This window comes from Scyliorhinus torazame, chromosome 3 (genome assembly GCF_047496885.1).
Source record: "Scyliorhinus torazame isolate Kashiwa2021f chromosome 3, sScyTor2.1, whole genome shotgun sequence".
Lineage (NCBI taxonomy): Eukaryota > Metazoa > Chordata > Chondrichthyes > Carcharhiniformes > Scyliorhinidae > Scyliorhinus > Scyliorhinus torazame.
Genome location: NC_092709.1, coordinates 102,823,990 through 102,846,977, shown reverse-complemented (window position 1 = coordinate 102,846,977; position 22,988 = coordinate 102,823,990). Strand labels below are relative to the sequence as shown.

General features: G+C 43.2%; 2 protein-coding genes across 3 annotated transcripts in view; one reads left to right on the top strand and one right to left on the bottom strand.

Annotated features, from left to right (window-relative positions):
- Positions 1-22,988, bottom strand: part of LOC140408621 (lipopolysaccharide-responsive and beige-like anchor protein) — a 1,704,725-nt gene that overhangs the window by 618,866 nt on the left and 1,062,871 nt on the right. The window lies entirely within an intron of this gene.
- Positions 1-22,988, top strand: part of LOC140408620 (lipopolysaccharide-responsive and beige-like anchor protein) — a 316,827-nt gene that overhangs the window by 114,416 nt on the left and 179,423 nt on the right. The window contains exon 7 of the mRNA XM_072496076.1: positions 20,680-20,832. Coding sequence (XP_072352177.1) covers positions 20,680-20,832 — 153 coding nt within the window. The remainder of the gene's footprint in view (positions 1-20,679; positions 20,833-22,988) is intronic.

Here is a 22,988-nt window from a genome sequence, read left to right as displayed (position 1 = left end):
TGGTTCCAAATCAATGCAAACGGCATCACAAACATCTTCCATGAAACGCAAAACGAGAAACCTTTTACAAAACAGAAACAAAAACAAAAGACAAAAACATGAATGTTGCAGCCAAGTTCAAAAGTTCTCAATCCATCACCAAGGCAGGCCAGCAGCACGGTTCAATTCCCGTACCAGCCTCCCCGAACAGGCTCCGGAATGTGGCGAATAGGGGCTTTTCACAGTAACTTCATTTGAAGCCTACTTGTGACAATAAGACTTGTTCCACATATAAGCTGATGCCAACCAGATGTTAATCCAAGGACAATGAAGGAAAGGCAGTATAATCCCAAGACACAATGGTGTGTAACTTAGAAGGGAAGGCGAAGGAGGTGATGTTCCCATGCAACTGCTGGTCTTCTCCTCAGTGGAATAGGTCATGAATTTTGGAAGTTGCTGTTTAAGAAGCCTTGATGAGTTGCTGCAGTACACCTTGTAGATGGTACACACTGCTACCACTGTGCATGGGTGGTGCTGGGGATGAATATTGAAGATGGTGGATGGGATGCCAGGTAAGGGCCCCTTTGTCCTGAATGGTGTCGAGCCTCCTGAATGTTTTTGGAACTGCAGTACACCGAGCAAATGGGAACTATTCAACCATGCTCCTGACTAATGCTTTGAGATAGTGAATAAGCTTTTGGGAATCAGGAGGTGAGTTGCTCACCACAGAATTCCAGCCTCTGACGTGCTCTTGTTGCCACAGTATTTATATGGTTAGTCCATTTCAGTTTCTGGTTAATGTATGTTGATAATGGGGGATTCAACAATGATAATGCCATTGAATGTCAAGGAGAGATGGTTGGATTCTCTCTTATTGGAGATGGTCATTGCCTGGCACTTGTGTGGCGTACATGTTACTTACAACCTAAGCATGACTATTGTCCAAGTCTTGCTGCATTTGGAAACTGACTGCTTCAGGATCTGAGGAGTGGCGAATGGTGCTGAACATTGTGCAATCATCTGCGAACGTCCCCAGTTCAGATTTATGATTGAGGGAAGGTCATTGATGAAGCAGCTGAGTGTTGGACCATGGATACTACCCTGAGAATGATCCTGCACCAATGACCCGGGCCTGAGATGATTGACCTCCAACAACCTCAACCGTTCTCCTTTGTACCAGTTATGAGTCCAGCCAGTGAAGAGTTTTCTCCTAATTCCCATTGACTCCAGTTTTGCTCGGGCTCCTTGATAGCACATGGATCAAATGCTGTCAATGGCAGTCACTCTCACCTCCCCTCTTAAGTTATTTTGTCCATGATTGGAATCAAAGCTTTCATGAGGTAAGGAGCTCAGTGGCCCTGGCCGAACCCAAATTGTGCATCACTTGGGTTATTTCTGTGTAAGTGACGGAAAGTGTCGTTGACAGTGATAATCGAGAGTAGATTAATGGGGCGGTACTTAGCTGGGTTGGATTTGTCCTGCTTTTTGTGGACAGGACCTGTCTGGGCAATTTTCCACACTGCTGGGTAGATGCCAGTGTTGTAGCTGTACTGGAACAGTTTGTACAGGGGCATGGCGAGTTCTGAAGCACAAGGCTTCATTACTGTTCCCAGAATGCAGTCAGGGTCCATAGCCTTTGCAGCATGCAGTGCCTTCAGCTGTTTTCTTGATATCATAGGGAGTAATGAATTGGCCAAAGACTGGCATTTGTGATGCTGGGGACCTCAGGAGGAGACGAAGGTGGATCATCCATCCAGCCCTTCTGGCTGAAGATGGTTATAAATGTTTCAGCTGCATCTGTGACAGGTCGATTAGTGAGGAAGTCAAGTAGGTTTTACCCTCTTGTTGGTTCCCTCACCATCTGCCGCAGATCCAGTCTCGTAACTATGTCCTTTAGGAGTCGGCCAGCTAGGTCAACATTGGTGCTACCGAGCAATTCTTGGTGATGGCAGTCCCCCATCCAGAGTACTTTCTGTAGCCTTGTCACCATAATTGCTTCTTCCAATTCAACATGGAAGAGGACTGATACTCAGCTAACAGAGCAGGCAGTAGGTGATAATCAGCAAGCAGTTTCCTTGCCCATGTTTGATTTAATGCCATCAGACTTCAAGGGGTCTGGGTTCAATGTTAAGGACTCCCTGGGCACTACCTCCCAACTGTATACTGCCTATGTTGGGTTCATACTGTCAGTGCAACGGGACATTTTTAACAATAAACAAAACAGATGTTACATTTTACACTATAAAAGAAACACAACCAATAGTATAGATCACGTCCAAAAACTCACCTTCCCAACCATAAACTCATTGCGCCCCCCCCCCCCCCCCCCCCCCACACACACACACACACACACACACACACACACACACACAACTGATGGTAGTTAATTATTTAAAAAAGCAAATGAATGGCTGCCATCTCAGGTAGCACCTCTTCAACCGATCCCCTGACAGTGTATTTGACCTTCTCCAAATGCAAAAATTGCATGAGACCTCCTAACCAGACCAAGGCACCAGGCAGAGTAAGAGACCTCCACTCAAACAGAAATTGCCTCCGGGCTATTAACGACGCAAAGGCGAGAACATCCGCCTTCATTCCCCGTCTGTAGCACCAGCGAGTCCAATATCCTGAAAATGGCCACCAAAGATCAAGGCTCCAATTCGATGTTAAGAATTACTGGCATGGTGTTAAAGATGGAGACCCAAAAGCTTAACATCTTGGGACACAACAAGAACATACGAGTGTGGTCAGCTGGTCCCCTAGAACACTGTTCACATTTGTTCTCCACTTCTGAAAAGAAACCGCTCATCCTAGCCTTGGACAGATGAGCCCTATGCACCACCTTCAACTGGATCAGTGCACAGAAGGATATGGAGTTTACCCTACGAAGGGCCTTATTCCACATGGCACCTGTTCGGTGCATGGAAGAAGAATTCAGAATGTTAGGTAATTTGGACATTCTGACTTCTCTCTCCGTGTACCCGAACAGGTGCCGGAATGTGGCGAGTAGGGGCTTTTCACAGTAACTTCATTGCAATGTTAATGTAAGCTTACTTGTGACAAAGATTATTATATTATACATCCTCATCCAAAATAGGTCCAAGTTCCCCTCCCACTTTGCCTTCACCTCATTCACCGGGGGTTGACTCCACTGACAAGATCTGCCCATAAAAACTCAAAATACTCTCCACCTGACTTGGCTAAAGACACAATCCTCCTCAACAGGGAGGACGGTGGTGACAGGGAAATGAGGGAAACCTCTTTTGCAAAAAGTTGTGAATCTGGAAGTATCAGAGCAAGTTCGCTCCAGCGAGTTGAAACTTTGTCGCCAGCTCCTCAAAGCTGGCAAACCGCCCCTCTACGAACAAGACCCCAAACCTCTCAAGACCCTTCCCCTCCCAAGACCTAAATGTCGAGTTTAAACTTGATGGCACAGAAAGATGGTTGCCACAAATAGGGGCCAACAACAACTTGGAGCTACGCTTAAAATGTAATCTAAATTACTTCCATATCCTCACGGTGGACAACACCACCGGCTTTGAAGAAAACCTCACCGGGGAGAATGGAAGCGAGACAGTTACTAGAACCCCTACAAGAACTTGCCTCCATCTGTCCTCTGGAATTTGGATCGCTAACCCACCTCAATACCTTCTCAATGTTAGTCGCCTAATATAAAATAGCAAATTGGGTAGCCCAACTGTCTATCCCTCTGGAGAAGTGTCCTACCGATCCTTGGGGTCTTGTGTGCCCAAATAAAGGAGGACACCAATTTGTTAATCCCAACAAAGCAGGACTTTGGGGGAAAAGTTGGGAGACATTGAAAAAGAAATAAAAACCTCGGGAGGATATTCATTTTAGTCATCTGGATCCTGCCCGCCAGGGGCAGGGGGTGGTTATTCCACTTTTTAAAGTCTGATTTAACCCCACTCACCAGATTAGCATAGTTCTATTTATGAAGCGAGGCGGCCCAATCATGGACCACCCAGTTACCCACATAACGAAAGCTAAATCTGGCAAAACAAAATGGTAACATCCCCAGATTGGCTTCCCTCCCCAGGCGATTGACTGGAAAGTATTCGCTCTTATCCAGATTCAACTTGTACCTCGAAAAGGAACCAAAACTCCTAAGTAGCTTCATTGTCATCCATAGTGGAGACTGGATCTGTAATATAAAGCAGCAGGTTGTCTGCATACAAAGACACCCTATGTTCCTTCCCGCCTTGCCTTAACCCCTTCCACTTATCAAAAGATCTCAACATTATGGTCAATGGTTCAATCGCTAAGGCAAACAAAAGTGGAGATAGCAGACAAGCCTGTCTTGCACCCTGTTTAAAAAAAAAAATACCCCGAGCTCACGGCATTAGTGTGGACATTAGCCGTAGGGGCTTTATTCAATAGTCAAACCCACAAATTGAACTTTTGCCCCAAATAGAACCTACCAAGGACCTCCAAGATATCCCCAGTCCACCCTACCAAACACTTTCTTGACGTCCATGGATACAGTCAGCTCTGGCTTGGGCTTAGGAGAGGGGGAAAGAACAATACCCAATGACCGTACCCCCCGATGAAACCAAGGATTAGGACTGGATCGATCCATCTTCGGATCTAGTACACAGCTTAAATCTCCCCCCAAAACCTAGATGATGCGAGTCCAAGTCAGGAATGGAAGTCAGCAACTCCCTAACAAACTCCCGTATCATTCTAGACAAAAGCAAATTACTACGGATGTTGGAATCTGAAACAAAAAATAATATACTAGACACTCTCAGCAGGTTTGACAGCATCTGTGGAGCGAGCGCTTCGTGTCTGGTTGACTCTTTGTCAAAGCTGTAGTCACCGGCAGCAAACTAACCCTACCCCCCACTCACCCCCCCCCCCCCCCCAAACAATACCCCACCCAAATGTTCATACCAGTAACCAGAAAACTAACTATATCCCCACCCCCCATCTACCTCCAACAAAACAAAAACTCAAAGCTCTATATTCCTTCTGAACTGGTATATTAAGTTGCAGCTACATCCCCCATCTCACTCCCATTAGCTAACTGACTTTACTGCAAGCAGGACAGCCCCCACCTAGGGTAAAAACGAAAGAAAAAACTGTGCCCGTCTCGAGGACACTGAGTAAAACAAAGCCCCTTCAAAAAATTATATTCCCACCGAGAACTATATATTTCCTGTAACAACCATAATACATATATCAACACCCCTCATAATATTAAACTCCCAACCAACATCCAACATGTACAACAATCATTCCAGCCAAGAGCAAAGAAATGCCGATACATATATATATATGCAAGGCACCCCAATACCCCCTTCCACTCCCAATGATCAAAAACCTCAAAAGAACACACAATCAACTCAAACCGAACCCATGTTTTTTAACAAAGGCATCCGTTTCCCCGGTGCATCAAACTAATAGTTCTTTGCCTCATAAGTTACTCGATGCCTCGCCAGATGCACAACCCCAAACTGAACGCCACTCCTATACATGGTGGCTTTAGTCTTGTTGAAAGCCACCTGCTTGCTTGCCAGTTCAGCCCCAGTATCTTGGTCGATTTTGATGATGTGACCTTCCCATTTGCAGTCTCGATACTCCTTGGCCCACTTCAGGGCCCATCATTTCTCTTGAAAACTGTGGAACCGTACAATGACTACCCCTGGTGGTCCGTTCGGACGGGGCTTCTAACAGAGTGTCCGATGGGCCATATCCAGCTCTGGAGGGGATTTGATTACAGCCTCCCCATCATCTTCCCAGACATGTGTGAAAAATACACAGTGGGGTTGGGCCTTCAACATGGCAACCACACGATTCCGAGGATCAGCCTGCTTGATCAGTTTGCGGTTTTCGAGATCATCAACCGTAGCCCTCTGCATCTTATTCTTGCTGGCCACCAGAGTGACCTCAGCCTCCAGTGAAGCAATTTGCTTGCCGTGCTTCGACAAAGTCGGCTCCACACCCTTAATCACCCCACCATACTCCGTTACCTTCTCGGAGGTTTTCTCCAGCTTCAACTGTATGGGACCCAGGGCCTTCCCTATCGATTTTCGTAGGTTCCCAGGTATAACTCTCCACTGTTTTGCGAATTGTTTCTCAAACTCCGTCACCATTACACCAGCCAGCATATTGGCCGTGATTGCAGTGGCTGGAGTCACAGGAGCAGCCTCCGCCATTTTCTCCACCGAGCAGCCTCGTGAAGTCGCTGAGTCCGTCGACAAATTTCTATCCACAGGTTTCTTTCTCCCGGCCTTTCTTGGTATCTCTTTAATATGGGTGCTTTATATTATTTAGTAGATGGAATTTTTTTGAAAAAATAACCCCAGAAACAGGGCCAAAAAGGACGAAAATCAAAAACCCTACCAGGAGCTACCTTGTGCGCGACCTCTCCCTTCATGCCACCACCGGAAGTCCGAAGATAGCAATCTTAATGATTTTAGTAGATCCTTAATAGATTTATTATTGTTTGTTTTATTCTGGTCCAATCGCAACATTCAGTTAAATGTTTAACATGTATAATACACAGTAATTGTACAGGCTTGCTGGAATTTTAAAATATGACCATTACATGCAGCAGTAAAAATCTAGCGGGTTCATTGATGCAATAAAGCTTCCGTTAGTTATTTGACCATCTTTCTTTTAAATTGAATGCATCCAAAACAGTGAATACTTTGTTGGACATAATGTCAGTATCTTCATTTAAACTTTGGCTTGTTTTAGGAAGAGCAAAGACAAGGTAGGTCAGAGGTATGTACAGTAACATTAATCTATAGAGTCTTAAACCACCTTCATGCTGACTGACTTTGCTTTCGTGGGCGAAAGAGTTATTGCTGGTCTCTGACCTGACGATTAATCTTCCAGACTCTTGTCTTGATTTTTCTTTCCTTCAGCTGCTCTTAACTGAACATGAAATTCAAATACAATAGGTTCCAAAATAATAGAACACATCTAGTGATTGAATCATGTGGTTTGTGCCTCTGAGAAAGGATCTTATTCATGTTAATGTTTCCTTCATTACCTACCTTTAACACCCCATACTGTCAAGCACAGTTGCCCTTTTAAAATATTTATTTTGTTTCTTCAAAGATGTTTTTTTTCAATGGCTCTTTCAAGTTTAACTGCCAATTACCACTTCTTACCTTGGACGGCCCCCCTCTAACTGATGTTCTTTCTTGGCCCCTTGATATCTATTGACCTCAAATGGAACTTCATTGTCTCCATTGCGGCAATGAAATCTCCTCTCGAGAAGCTTGGACCTAAAATTTTAATGACACCATGCCTGTTTTACAGGTATAAAATGGATGTTGAAGCATCCACTATTGTGGGTGATGTTCAAATGCATATTCTATGGTGGAAGTGCATCTCCCACTATATTGATTAAGCCTCCAGTGTAAGTGTCCAGGACCCATATTTAAAATATATGTTAGGCCCTTTGGATATGCAAAAGGAGGCTCCTTCCTGAAACCTGGCGGCACTGAACACAGCTATTGCCGTGTTTACACGCAGCCTGAGTCCACTTCTTTTTTTAAAAATATTTTTATTCTCCTCTTTTTCACATTTTCTCCCAAATTTGCACCCACCAACAGTAAACAATAAGCAGTAATGAATATAATGTCAATCCCCATATCCCCAGATACCATTCTCCCACCAAACCCCCAAACATTAGCCCGCATGTTAACATAAACAAAGGACAAAAAGGAATCAGGAATCACCAATAGTCACCATTAAACACGTACGGTCCCCCTCCCCCAACCCACCCACCCCCCACTTATGTTCGATGTTATCCAGTTCTTGAAAGTGCATAATGAATAACGCCCATGAATTGTAGAACCCCTCCATCCTTCCCCTCAGTTCAAACTTAACCTTCTCAAGAGTCAAGAATTCCAACAGGTCCCCATGCCACGCCAGGGCACAGGGTGGAGAGGTTGCTTTCCATCCCATCAGGATCCGCCTTCGGGTGATCAACGAGGTGAAGGATACAACATCTGCACCCGCACCCGTTTCCAACCCCGGCTGGTCCGACACCCCGAATATATCCTCCCGAGAGCCCGGGTTCAGTTTCACGTGCACCGCTTTAGAGATTACCCTAAAAACCTCGTTCCAGTAATCCTCCAGCTTTGGACAGAACCAGAACTTTTGAACGTGATTTGCGACCCCCGCAACGTTCACACACATCTTCTACCCCCTCAAAGAGCCGGCTCATCCCTGCCCTTGTGAGGTGTGCTCTATATACCACCTTCAGCTGTATCAGCCCCAACCTTGTGCACAAGGTGAAGGCGTTCACTCTCCAGAGCACTTCACACCAGAACCCCTCCGCCATACCCTCTCCCAACTCTTCCTCCCACTTTGCTTTGAACCCTTCCAGGGGTGTCTTCTCCTTTTCCAAAATAGCCCCGTAAATCGCCGACACTACCCCCTTCTCCAGCCCCCCTGTCGTCAGCACCTCCTCCAGCAATGTGGAGGCCGGCTCCACCGGGAAGCTCTGTATCTCCTTCCTGGCAAAATTTTGAACCTGCATGTATCTAAACATTTCCCCCTGCTCCAGCCCATACTTCGCTTCCAGCTCCTTTACTCCTGCAAACCGACCCCCAAGAAAATAATCTTAATCCCCTTCTCCTTCCATTTCTGAAAATTTACGTCCCACTTCCCTGGCTCAAATCTGTGGTTCCCCCGAATCGGTATTTCCCTTGACCCTGCCCCCAACCTGAAGTGTTGGCGAAACTGCCTCCAAATTCTCAATGAAGCTATTATTACCGGACTCCCCTGAGTATTTCCCTGGGTCATCGGGAGCGGCGCTGTTGCTGGTGCCTTCAATCCCAACCCCTGGTCTAACCCCTGGTCTAACCACTGGTCTAACCACTGGTTGGGCAGCACGATAGCACAAGTGGATAGCACGGTGGCTTCACAGCGCCAGGGTCCCAGGTTCGATTCCCCGCTGGGTCACTGTCTGTGTGGAGTCTGCACATCCTCCCCGTGTGTGCGTGGGTTTCCTCCGGGTGCTCCGGTTTCCTCCCACAGTCTAAAGATGTGCAGGTTAGGTGGATTGGCAATGATAAATTGCCCTTAGTGACCAAAAAGGTTAGGAGGGGTCATTGGGTTACGGGGATGGGGTGGAAGTGAGGGCTTAAGTGGGTCGGTGCAGACTCGATGGGCCGAATGGCCTCCTTCTGAACTCTATGTTCTACTCCTACCCCGGAGCTGTTGGCAAGCAGGAAGACGCTGCAGATGTAGTTTGAACTGTTGCCTACAGGAAAGGGGGTGAGCTAGCTGTGGCGCTCGAGGGTTTATTTTATGAATATAGGGAGAAGGACAGCCATCTTTCAACCGACCAGTGGAGGCGGCAGGTGACTTCCCAGGAGAGCATTCAGATCAGGGATTCATGTAGCAGCTTGGTCTCCACTTCGGTTAAAGTTAATGTGGTTTTTGAGGACGGGAGTTCGGAGATGCCAATATTTTTAGATGGGTTATGTTTTCCGGTGGTGGAGATGGAGAGATGGGAGGAGTTGGAGGCCCCCTGCAGCCCTGAGGAGATACTAAAAGGTAATGAATTAATTGAAACGAGTAAAGCTCCCCGCCCCGATGGGTTACAAAGAACAAAGAAAAGTACAGCATAGGAACAGGCCCTTCAGCCTTCCAAAATTGTGCCGATCATGCTGCCCAACTAACCGTAAACCTTCTGCACTTCCAGGGTCCATATCCCTCCATTACCATCCTATTCATGTATTTGTCAAGGTGCCCCTATCGTACCTGCTTTCACCACCTCCTCCGGCAGCGAGTTCCAGGCACCCACTACCCTCTGTGTTAAAAAAAAAAAGAAACTTCCCTCGCACATCTCTTTTAAACTTTGCTCCTATGTCCCCTAGTAATTGACTCTTCCACCCAGGGAAAAAGCTTCTGACTATCCACTCTGCCCATGCCCCTCAGAATTTTGTAGACTTCCAACAGGTCGCCCCTCAACCTCAGTCGTTCCAGTGAGAACCAACCGAGTTTATCCAAACTCTCCTCATAGCTAATGCTCTCCATTCCTGGCAACATCCTGGTAAACCTCTTCTGTACCCTCTTCAAAGCTTCCACGTCCTTCTGGTAGTGTCCCGATCAGAATTGAACACTATTCCAAGTGTGGCCTAACTAAGGTTCTATACAGCTGCAACATGACTTGCCAATTTTTATACTATCCATCAGGTTTTATAAGAGGTTTGTGAGCCAGTTGAATCCGTTGATGGTGGACATGTTCAGTAACTCCTTGTCCCAGGGTTCGTTGCCCGTCATTATTTTGATGGCTTCTACCTCATACTGAAGAAGGACAAGGACCCCCTGGAATGTGCGTCATATCGACCCATATCACTGTTAAACACAGGCACCAAAACTTACTTGCTAAGGTGTTGGCGCTGTGACTGGAGCCATGTCTTCTGGAGGTGATTGCGGAAGACAGACAGGCTTCGTTAAGGGTGGGCAATTGTCAGCCAACATACGACCGTTGTTGAATATTGTTATTTCCCCCTCTCCTGTGCCTGAGTCAGAGGTGATTATATCCATGGATGCCGAGAAAGCTTTTGATAGGGTGAAGTTGGGATACCTTTTTTGAGACCCTTGGGAGGTTCGGTTTGGGGCAGTGGTTCCACTTTTTGTGGGTTAGGTTATTGTATCGGGCCTCCATGGCTAGTGTGCGTACTAATGCCTTGAGTTCTGCGTAATTTTCTTTGAATAGGGGTACAAGACCTCTGGTCCTCTGTCTCCGCTCTTGTTTGTTTTAGCTCATTGCTTTGAGGTCTTCCAAAAAGTGGAAGGGAATGGGGGGGAGCATAGGGTGTCTTTATACGCGGACGGCCTTCTGCTTTATATTACGGATCCTGTCTCCATCATGGATGAAATAGTGTAGCTACTGAGGAGCTTTGGCTCCTTCTTGAGGTATAAGTTGAATCTGAAGAAGAGCGAGTACTTTCTGGTCAATCCCCCAGGGAGGGGAGCCAATTTAGGGATGTTACCATTTTGTCTTGCCAGGTCTAGCTTCCGTATCTGGGTATCCAGGTGACCCACGACTGGACCCTGCTCCACAAATTGAACTACAGTCTGGTGAGCCAGTGACGCAGAGCCGGGATCAAACCTGAGACCTCGGTGCCGTGAGGCAGCAGTGCTAACCACTGCGCCACCATGCTGGCCTGGGGCAGCCAGTATTGAGAAGGTGTTGGAGTGGTTCAGCAGTCCAATTACCATTTGGGAATGGATGGAGGTGTGTTCGTGCAGGGTCTCTAGTCTAGATGTGCTGATAACGGTCATGCTGCCACTTTCTCCGATGAGGTATTCTTCAAACCTCATGGTTGTGTCCACTCTTTAAGGATATGGAAGCAATTTAAGCAGCATTTTAAGCTTGGACCCACATCATATTTGGCCCCTATCTGTGATAACCACCTATTTGTGCCGTCAAGTTTAGACTTGACGGTTAGGTTGTGGGGGGAAAAGGGTCTTGAGAGATTTGGGATTTATTCATGGCGGGACGGTTTGCAAGTGTGGAGGAGCTATCAGACAAATGCAGTGATACAAAAAAAGAAGAAAATACAGTTATGAGGTTACATCGGCACATGGCCAGTCCTCAATTTGTCAGTTCTGCCACAGTCCTTCTGCCTTCGCAAACTCCTCCGCTGCTTCCGCCGTTCCAAAATAAAAGTCCCTGAGCTTATAAGTCACCCTCAGCTTCGCTGGATATACAATGCCGCACTGCACCTTGCTAATGTACAGTGCCCTCTTCACCCGGTTGAAGGCAGCCCGCCTCCTTGCCAGCTCCACCGTAAAGTCCTGGTATACACGTATACCAGCTCCAGCCCACTGCACCACCCGCTTCTGCTTGGCCCAGCTCAGGACCTTCTTCACACTGTACCTACAGAAGCACAGAGTCACTGCCCTTGGCGGCTCACTCGCCTTTGGTACAGGCCTCCACGACCGATGAGTCCGATCCAGTTCATATCGGGAGGGATCCTCCCCCTCCCCCAATAGTTTTGCCAGCATCACGGCAAAATACTCAGTCGGCTTCGGTCCTTCAACTCGTTCGGGCAGTCCCACAATCCTCAAATTCTGTCGCCTGGATCTGTTTTCCAGGTCTTCCATTTTTCCTCGCAGATCCTTGTTAGTGTCCATCACCTTCCGCATCTCCTTCCCCATCGAGGCAAGTTGATCACCGTGCTGCAATAACGTCTCCTCCACTTCCTTCAGCGCCTCCCCTTGCTCTCGCACCTCCGCCACTGCGCTCGCCACCGCCGTCATCACCGGGGAAACCGCCTCCTCCACCAGCGCACTCAAAACCTCCCTCATCTCCTTCCTCACCGTCTCCATGCATTTCGCAATCTGCGCCAACTGCTTTTCGAATTCCGCAGCCATCACCTTAGTTATTTCTTCAGCCGTAAGCAATGCGGCCTCCCCTGGTGCTCCAGCCTCAATTTTCTTTGCTGACCCCGCGATGACCTTTCCACTCCCCAACGGACTTTCAGCCGTTTTTTTCGCAGCCGTTTTTTTGCTGTTTTTCGACATCCTTCTTCTCTGTGCGCTGTCCCCTGACTTTTACTGCCGTCGCTGGCCCTAGGACTGGGCGTTACTCCCCGACAATGCCATTCCCGAACGGGAGCCCTCCAACGCGCGGCTGCCTCCCGCCCGCCGTCACCGGAAGTCATTAATTTCCTTCTTTAAAGAGTTAGTCATCATCCATTGTTGCGGGGGGGCGGGGGTTTAGTTTATTAGTGGGTGAGGGTTTTTTTTTCCTTTGGATGGGATTTATATGGTTGGTTGGGTTTTGGCTATATTGTATTGTGTAACATACGTCTTTTATGTTAATTTTTTAAAAATGTATTTTATTTCAAACACAATCAGTCGTACACGTACAGCAACCAAAAATAAACATGATTCAAACAGTTTGTTAATTTTTCCATTTTTCTTCCCTAAGCTATAACAAAAGACTTTTGTGTTGTTAGTTTGTTATAAGTTTGTTGTAAATTAAAATCTTTAATAATTTTTTTTTATAAACTGAGGGGTATTCTTCTGTAAATATTTATCAGAGATATTGGAGTATCATGGCCTCATCACTAGACCAAAGAAGTTTACGGAAGAGAAGGATACTTTTTGACACACTAGCCTGGATTTTCACTCCTGAAGCAGATTAATTAATAATTACTTTGTCACAAGTAGGCTTACATTAACACTGCAATGAAGTTACTGTGAAAAGCCCCTAGTCACCACATTCTGGCGCCTGTTCGGGTACACAGAGGGAGAATTCAGAATGTCCAAATTACCTAACAGCACATCTTTCGGGACTTGTGGGAGGAAACCCACGCAGACACGGGGAGAACGTACAGACTCCTCACAGACAGTGACCCAAGCCGGGAATCGAACCTGGGACCCTGGCGCTGTGAAGCCATAGTGCTAACCACTATGCTAACTGTGCTGCGCTGACCAGGGAATTTCTAACACTCCTTTGCAGAAAGGGCCAAAAATGTCATGGTTTACACCGGATGGGTAGGGGTGGGATGGGTTCCAACCCATCAATGTCAGAAACCAAATGTAGGCAGCCAAAGGGGTGGCTACGTGCTGAAGTGGTTGGTCAGAATGCTCACTTCTGTTCTCTGGAACTTCACCCCAGTTGTATTAGAGGTTATTAGGCCCTCCAGTAGACATTCCCATTTACTCCCCATACCACCTGCACACCTTGCATGGTAACTCATCTCCCACCTAGCTCGATTGTTCCTCATACCCTTGATGCCAACTCAAGGGGCCTTCCATACCCATTCACCCAGTATATTCTGTAGTAGTTTGGCCATGTGTGGTCATTCTGAGTCCATTGTGTCTTAGCCAGATCGTCATTTGGGAAAAATAATCCCTCTACCCTACTCCACCCCTGTAGCATTCTATCTTTCCTCCTCATGTTTATCCAATTTTCCCTTCAAAGATGCAATGGTCTTTTATCCAACCACTCCACTGTGGAAATTTCTCCGTATAATTATTTTTCCTAACCACCTTTTCACTTATTGATGACTTCTCATCACTAACTCTCCAACTGGATGAAATGGTTTTTCACTATTCAATTTATCGAAACTGTTCATTGTTTTAAATCTCTTAATAAATCTTCTCTTAGCCTTCACTAACCCAGTATAAATAGTCCAAGTGTCTTTAGCCTCTTCATAATGAGAGTTTTCCATCTATGGTGTTATTCTGAACAACCTACACAATATATATTATCTGACTTTAATGCCCTTTTTCTAAGAGAGTACCTAATCTGTAACCTGACCAGTGTTTCGTATAAATTCATTATTCCTTTCTGCCTGTACTCAATGCCCCATTATAAATTCCAAAATAATATTAGATTTTATAGTTTTACCAACCTGTACATTCCCTTTCAGCAAATCAAATATTTGAACCCCTCTGGTTTCTCTGTTCATAAGTGCCTTTTAGTTTAGAGTCCCATTTTTTGATTTTTCTCCAAATTGTTTTATCTCACTTACCAACCGTAAATTACATACCAAACCTACTGACTTGTCTGTTTTCATGAAGATATTTGCAGTCCTCCTCACTATTAGCCAAGCTTACTACTTTTGTGTCAACAAATTTTGAGTTTCTGTGTCCTCTACTCAAGGTCAAATTGTCAAATATACCTAGAAAAGACAGGATCTGGTGCTGACTCATAGCATGTACATCTTGCTCTTCTCTAGCTCAGTCAATACTTAATTACTTATTGGGCTTGATTTTAACTACACAAATGCATGGGATTACAGTGAGTTAAAATCTCACCCATGTTTTCCTTAAACTGCTTTCTATTTATCTTGTTGCATTTCTTATATTGTACGCCTGATTTTTTTCGTGGAAGGCTCTTGTGTAAACACCAGGCTCTCTGGAAATCCATTTGCATTATATCCACTATTTTGTTTTTTCTTCCAGTCACTTATTGAAAAGAAATACTCTTAAGTTTGTTGAATATGACTTGACTAAAACAGATCTATACTGGCTATTCTTGTTCCAGCAAATGATCTGAATGTGGGTTTACATGATGCAGCACGGTGGCACAGTGGTTAGCACTGCTGCCTCAGCGCCAGGGACCCGGGTCGATTCCGACTTCGAGTGACTGTGTGGAGTTTGCACTTTCTTTGCGTGTCTTTGTGGGTTTCCTCCGGGTGCTCCAGTTTCCTCCCACAGTCCAATGATGTGCATGTTAGGGGGATTGGCTATGCTAAATTGTCCCTAGGTGGGGTCACGGGGATAGTGTGGGGGTTTGGGCCAGTTTTTTTTTCAGAGAGCCGGTGCAGACTCGATGGGCCGATCGGCCTCCTTCTGCACTGTTAGGATTCTATTAGCCTTTTGGTAGTGCAGAACTTGAGTATTGTTGAAAAAAGAGACATGCTGTTGAAGCTTTATGTCTTGCCCCTATCAGGACTGCTATGCAAGATAAACCAACAGTGAAGGAAACAACAATTTATACTCCATGGGAAAAGAATGCTGATTGGTCAGCAAGTGGACTCTTAATTAGTAGAGGCATTACCATGGAGAATGCAGCAGTTAACTGTGAACTTTGTTTCAAATTGAAACCAGGCAGGTCGACTGTGGTCAAGACATTGCCATGGGGTAATGTGATTTCTGAATTTTAGTGCCGGTGTGCTCCCAGGTATGTAGGCTGTACAGATCGTATCAAATAGCACATCCCATTGGCTGTTCGCAGCTGGCAAAGTACTGGCCATAGCCAACCAGCCCGTGCTTGCAAAATGCAAAACATATATATTAATATGATTCAAAGACTGGACAATGCTTTGCTAAATAAATCTGATTGTGCTGAGAATTATACTGAAAATCAATTCAATATTATCAGTCAGGCATGCAGTGCGGCTCACTTACGTGTGCTAGAAGCCACAGATACTCACAAACAGGGCCCTGTCCTTTGCAGACAGAAGGAGCAGTTCCAAATAATTATGCCTTTTCCACCTAAACAAATGCCTTGACCAATCAGAGTTGACTGCCCTGGTTTGATTGTGAAACAAAAGCTGGCTGTTTGCTATTTTCTCTATTACAATACCTCTATTACAATACCTCTACCAATTAGAGTCCACTTCCCAACCAATTAGCACTCTTGTGGTATAAATTGTTGTTCCCTTTACTGTTGTTTTATCTTGCACAGCTATCCTGATGGGTTTAAGACGAGAAGCTTCAATAGCTTCTCTTTTTCAGCAAAAGTCCAATTAGTTTACCTTCCCTTTCAAAATAGCTATGTTAAATTTGCCATCCCAAATGTAGCACTCTGATGTAGGTTTTGAGAGTACTTATTCTTGGTCATTGATCATTACCATCTCCTGTAGTGTGAGTACAGAGCAATAATTTTGATTTCTTCCAAATTAATTCATCAAGCAGGATATGAATTTCATTTGAAATACTTTATTCCCTGATGTGCATAAAAGGGAATAATGTGTAAATTCCAGATTGGTATTATAAGAGAATCTCTGAAAGTACATAACAATCTCAAAAGGCTCAAAAGTCCCAAACTGAATGTGTCAATTAATATTCATAATCTTTCACCAAAAAGTGAACAAACAGTAGGCAACCTCCTGTCAAAACAGCTCCGCTGCCACCTGTGTGGGATATCATCATTACCACAGGGTTTGACTGGAGTTGGGCTTGGATTATATTACTGAGGCCCAGGAGTCAAAATTTCCCAGGCCCCACGCTGGCAAATTGGAATGAGTTCGCTGCTTACCTTAAGAGTCCCATGCTCATCTCCCACCTCAGCATTAAAATAGCATCATAAGTGTGCAAAACAAAATGTTTGTACTTTTTAATTCCAGGTTCCCTTCATGTAAAGTCATAATTCATTTAAAACTGTTATCCCAATTTGATATACATGCTATTATACTTGGTTTTGATAACTGTTAAAATAGGTGGGATATCAGCATCAATCTCTCCATGCAATGACACTTAATTCTATTCAATATGTGAAATCCAGACCAGCAGATTGTGAGGGAAATTTCCAGCCGGCGCAATAACCAACTCATGTTTTAGTATTTAAATCTTAATCTGCGATGGTGAGCAGAACACATATTGGCCATAACACCAGCCAGTGACTATCAACTTCTTTCACTCGAGCAGCGCATCGCCACTTCACACAAATTTGTCATGTAAATGAAAGTGCCAGTAAACAGAAAAACTAATTGGATTGCTTTTTGGAAACTGGGAGAGTAATAAATGAAAAGTTGTGACAAGTGAAAAATGTTTTGAATAAATAACACCAATCTGCACGTATTTATTTTCAAGATCGGATAGGTTTTAAGTCATGCTATGCTTTTACAATGACACTATAGGTAACTTGGTTGAGAAGTGACAGAATTTTGTCAGTCAGTATGTTATTTTTATATTTTGTTCCACTAGAAAAATTGGAAAGTGTCTTTTTGTTCAATATTTTGTTTCCACTGGATATATTTGTAGGAATGGAAATTGAGCCAATTTTCTTTTCATGTAAAATGCTCATTGAAAATTATCCACAATCAGACCCATCAATGTTTGGATGCTTTTTACTGCTTACACCATTCATTTAATTTTAGACATATGAGATTAAATTTTACTCCGATCATTTTACAAAGGTTATAAGCAAAATATACAAGAAAACCTCAAATCATGGTGCTGATTATGGAACTTTGTTGTACATAAATTACCTGCTGTGTTTCCCAACAGTGTACAAGTGTCTACACTACAAAAGAATTTCATTGGCTGTGAGTCACTTGTTGATCTCACATGATCATATAAAGCACTATAGAAATTTGGATTCTAAGATTTCTTAGACTCTGGCTGTTTAAAAATAGCCAGTGCAATATTAAAGTACCGTAGAATATGTTTTAGGAAATAATTTCATTTAAAAAAATTTAGAGTACCCAATTCATTTTTTTCCAATTAGGGGGTAATTTAGCGTGGCCAATAAACACCTCGCCTGCACATCTTTGGGTTGTGGGGCGAAACCCACGCAAACACAGGGAGAATGTGCAAACTCCACACGGCCAGTGACCCAGAGCCGGGATTGAACCTGGGACCTCGGCGCCGTGAGGCATCAGGGCTAACCCACTGCACCACCGTGCTGCCCGGAAATAATTTCAATGGAACCCCTACTTTAGAAATACAAGTTAAATTTAAGGCTATTTATTAATTTAATTAATTTATTATTGCAAAAATAAGGTTCTGATTATATATCCTGACTTTAAATAAATTTGAATAAAATGTGATGGTGCAGTTATTCTCAAAGTAATTGTATCATCCATAAACAATTTCTGCATAACGGATTCATGTTGTCACAATTATATCCTTTTTAAAAGTTGCAATGTTGCCTTCTAAGTTAATAAATTGGTAATGGTTTTCTCACATGATAGCAGCCCTGCTGAAGTTAGATAAACATGGGGTCTTGCCTTTTCATCATATGAGTTAAATGTGAAATTTCTTTGGAAGGATCTGCAATTCTGTATACAATGGCATACTTGGTGATAGAAGAGATAATAACTTAATTCCTTTCTTGATCCATGCTGTCTCTGCACTGACTGCTCCAACCTGACCTTGCTCAGCATCTGATGACCTCTTCTGTTGCTGTCAGTTGCTTGGAAGGCTGCTGCTGTTGCAAGTGACCCTAAGGGGTGCCCAGGAACCGCTGGTCCACTGACCCATAACAACAAGGGATTTAGATCAGAGCCACTTGCCTTTGACATGGCTGCACAGGGCCATTGCACATAATAGCCATCAGACTAGCCTGTATTTTTCTGCTTGTTAAATGGCATGTGGTTTGTGCTTGTAAGAGCCAAACAAATTTTACACAGGCGCTCGCTGTGATTTTCAGATACTGCAGTAATTACATAAGTTACCCTATTTTGTGTAAGAGTGTCAGAACAGCTTGCAGCATACTTATTTGTTTTAACCAGCAATAATAATGTTGCAGTTAATTAGTATAAGGTTACGACAAATGAATTGGGAAGTGTAAAGGTGAAGGACTTGCAAATTTTTGAAAGATAAAGGAGAGAAGAGGAGAAATATTAAATATAGCATTGCATTGCTTTTCATATTGGGCAATCTTTTTGTACTTTCTGTTAGTGTTTGATAAAGGTGCAACAGTTTATTACTTTGTGAAGTAATCTATACTTTTTGCCCAATTAATCAAGCAACCCTGCACATTTTCCAATTAGAGACTGGGGGAAGAACACTGCCTTAGTTAAAAATCATATGAACAGTTTGCGAAAACATATAGAGATTTTATATGTTACAAAATCGCAACCGTAATTCAAGTGGCCAAAGGAACATTTGCTTTTCCTTCATTCTATCTCTGAGGGTAGCCACAATATTGAGTCCTACTCTTTTTAAAGGGCTTTCCTAATTTCTTATTTCCACCAAATATCAATATTACCCTCTCTACATAATGCATTCAAATTTGTTCAATAACATCTAATAGTTTGTGCAGAATTTAGTTCAAGCAAAGAGAAATAATCTTGTATTTAATGCAAGGACCTGAAATAAAATATTATTGGAAACTGCAGAAGGCAGACAATTTCATGATTTGGCTCAGATGAATTATGATATCAAACAGTTCAATCTTTCAATGAGTATGACAAGTCATAAAAATATGATGCAGGTCCATAAACTATGAAAAAATGTTGTTCTTCTCTGTAATTTGATGACTTCTGACAAAATGGCCTTATTAGAGGTAGCAGCTGTACCACCAGAGTATCTTTAAGTTCTCCCACTTGATTTAGAACCTTCTGAGTATCGTGTTTAACAACCTGAATTGTATTATTTCCACTTTACCTCCAAATCCTAGCTACGCATATTTGAAGGGATGGAGAGATCCAGCCAAAATACTTCACAAGGCATTTGTCTTTGTGCTTAAACTTAAACTAAAAACAAAAACTAATTAATAATCTGATGCCAATTGCTGAATCCTTGTCTGAAATTCAAAAGCATTGAGGCAGTGCTATTTATAATATTTTTAGAATAGAGAAAGGTTGTCTTTGTTCTGTTTTATTTGTTAGCTTGGGTCAGCGATGGCACTGCCCCCTCTGGTTTAGAAGATTACGGGTTCAAGGGCAACTGTGGATTCAAGCACCTAATCCAGACTGATGCTTCAGTGCAGGACTGTGAAACTGCCGCGTTAAACGTACTATCTTTCAGATAAAAAGTTAAACCAAAGTGATGTAATAGATCCCATAGTGCTCCCAGTATTCTGACTAACGTTTTTTGTTCAACCAAAAAGTTTGTTTGCCAAAAATGCTTTAAGAAGTCTTGAGAACATGAACCATGCTGTATACATGCAACTCTTTTTCATTCTTACGAGCAGTGTTGATAGTTGGTTAAATTCTTATGGATTCACTCATTGTTCATCACACTTGCCAATTCTGCATTCGTTGTCAGCACTATTATAAATGCATTGTCATTGAAGAGCACTGATATTGCATGTGTTTGTCGAGAATCATTTTTAAGCTCTTGAGCTTTCTTGAACAGAAGTTAATCTTAGAGTAATGATTGTGTAAATATTTTTAGTACTTGGAAAAGCAAATTCACAGGGGCTAACAAGCTTGATTGTTCTTAGCAGATTAAAATAACATCTTAATAGGATGGTTGGTGAATTACTTAAGTTAACATGTGTCTGATCAGGTTGATTATGATGATATAAACGCTGCCTTATTTTAGTAAAATGGATAATCGTTTGTTACACAGGAGCTGATTCCTGAATTTTATTATCTCCCGGAGATGTTTGTCAATTCCAACAACTACAATCTGGGTGTAATGGATGATGGAACTGTGGTGTCAGATGTAGAGCTTCCACTCTGGGCCAAAACGCCAGAAGAATTTGTTCGCATAAACAGACTGGTAAGAGATTTATCTTATTTCTTGAAGTCTATCATGCAGCAGCTCCTTGCTGATGGAAACTGGTTTACAATATGAGATAATAGTAAATTTACAAAAAGCAGTTGTATAAAATAGTCATTATGAATCTTATCAGCTTGCAATGGAGCTGAATTCTCTGAAAGGACAAATATTAGGCTGAGCTCAACTGAAGAGTATTTTATTCTTGTATGCATCAATTGGATCTATTTTACAGTTTCAAACAAAGAAAACTTAATAAAAGCTTTTGTGGCTGGATATCAAGGTGGGGCAATTAATTGCCTTTTAATTTACTTACCTTACACACTGAAAAAAACAATACCTTGATGGTCAGAATCTATCAATAGATGTAACTGCAGTAGTTAAACCACCAAGATATGCTTTCATCATTGTTAAATTTGGGTTGGTTCACTGAATAAATGTGAGTGTTCTGTCCCCCATGAGGATGAATGTGGAGATTAGACAGAATGAAAATACATGCTGCCAGCCCGTGTGCCAGTTTGCTGGCATCATCCCACTCACGGGCCATTTTCCCAGAGACTGGATTGGTAGCCGAAGGAATACTCGCTCACAAGTAGCGGGTAGCCAATTGAGAATACTGAATGGCCTATTAATGCTAATGTCAGAGGTTGACGGGAATGTTCCAGTCAGCCTGCATCCCCACCTGAGATGTCAAGGACGAGGTCATATGCCTGGAGGCAGCCTTCCAGCTCCACAGCAGTGACCAGCACTTTAGGCAAACTTTAAGGATGTCGCTGCCTGCCTGGTGTCAGCTGTGGTCACAAGCTGTGTGAAGCCTCCACAATGGTGGCCTGGCTGCTGAGGTCATTTCTTAATTTGGCAGTTTTAATATATGCATGGATGCTTCAAAATGAAGGCCATTCTCTCTCTGTTTTTCCTGAACTGCAGGCTTCATTGCTAGTCACCCTCCAACTTTAAGAACTTGCACACTTCTTAATTGAGTGGTGAACCCACCCTCAGGCCACTAATTGGCCAAGTCAGAGAAGTACATGTTTTCTGGCAACTGTTTCTCTATGTGTGAGGTGTGATGTTGTGACTCCCAGTTGACCCTGGCACTGGAATCCTGACCCAAAACCCAAATCCTGCCCAAATGTTCAACTCTTCCCCCCTCCCCCCCATTGAAACACCTATTCTGATCTTAATGCAGTGTGAAAGCTGAAGAAAGCAAGGTACTTATGGATGCATTGTCAAAAATATTTGTTGTGGAGAGCATCTGCATATTGTAGCCCAACTGCACTGGAGTGACTTGTTCTAGAATCTCTGATCGTTTCCTTATCCTAATCCTTAATTTGCTTCAACAATTGACACAATAGTCAGAAAGCATAAAGAATGATTTTTTTTTTGGTGCAGTGCAAGGAAAGAATTACAGTGAATAATGAAATTATTTGTTTACCTCGAGTATCCTGAAATAATATCTGGTATTGTTTACTTGGCTTTTTCTCACCAGATATCTTTTTTAAAGTGTTATGTTCATTTTATACTTTTCAGTTGCTGGATCTAGTTAGCGGTTATAACTGCCAATCTGCAGCAGTCTTCTAGATTCAATCTGTGTACAGGAATAAATACAATCTTATTGTCGCCTGTATGAAACAAGCATGTTTAAATTTTACTCACTGATCCTTTGAGGGGAAAAACACAGATTTATGTCATATGGGAGGAGTTGCAATTATTTAAATTATAGTATTGATTCATTTAGCTCAGTAAATTTATATTTTTTGCATAGCTCAGAATTTAGCTTCAGTTAAAGGTAATAGCACCAAACAAAATTCAGAATGGATAAGTTAATCCAGGGAAAGCAAAGAAGAGTCAAGATGACTTTCTCTCTCCTTCTCCCAATCCTTGCCATGAAATAAATGAAAAGTAGATCTTATTTTATGCAAATAAACCAACTTATTTGCAACAAAAAAGTTGACTTTGATATTGGTAATACGAAGGTTCAGTGATCAGTCCTACTCCATAATCTATTATTCTAAATAATTGTGTTCAGTAACTGAAATGGACATGATATTTGATTTCTCACATGGCCAGACATTGAAAATTTTGGTTGCATTAACCAAATTTGAAAAGTGTGTTTAAGCGTAGGCAGAGAGGAAGAAATACTATCTGGTTTCCTCTGCTGT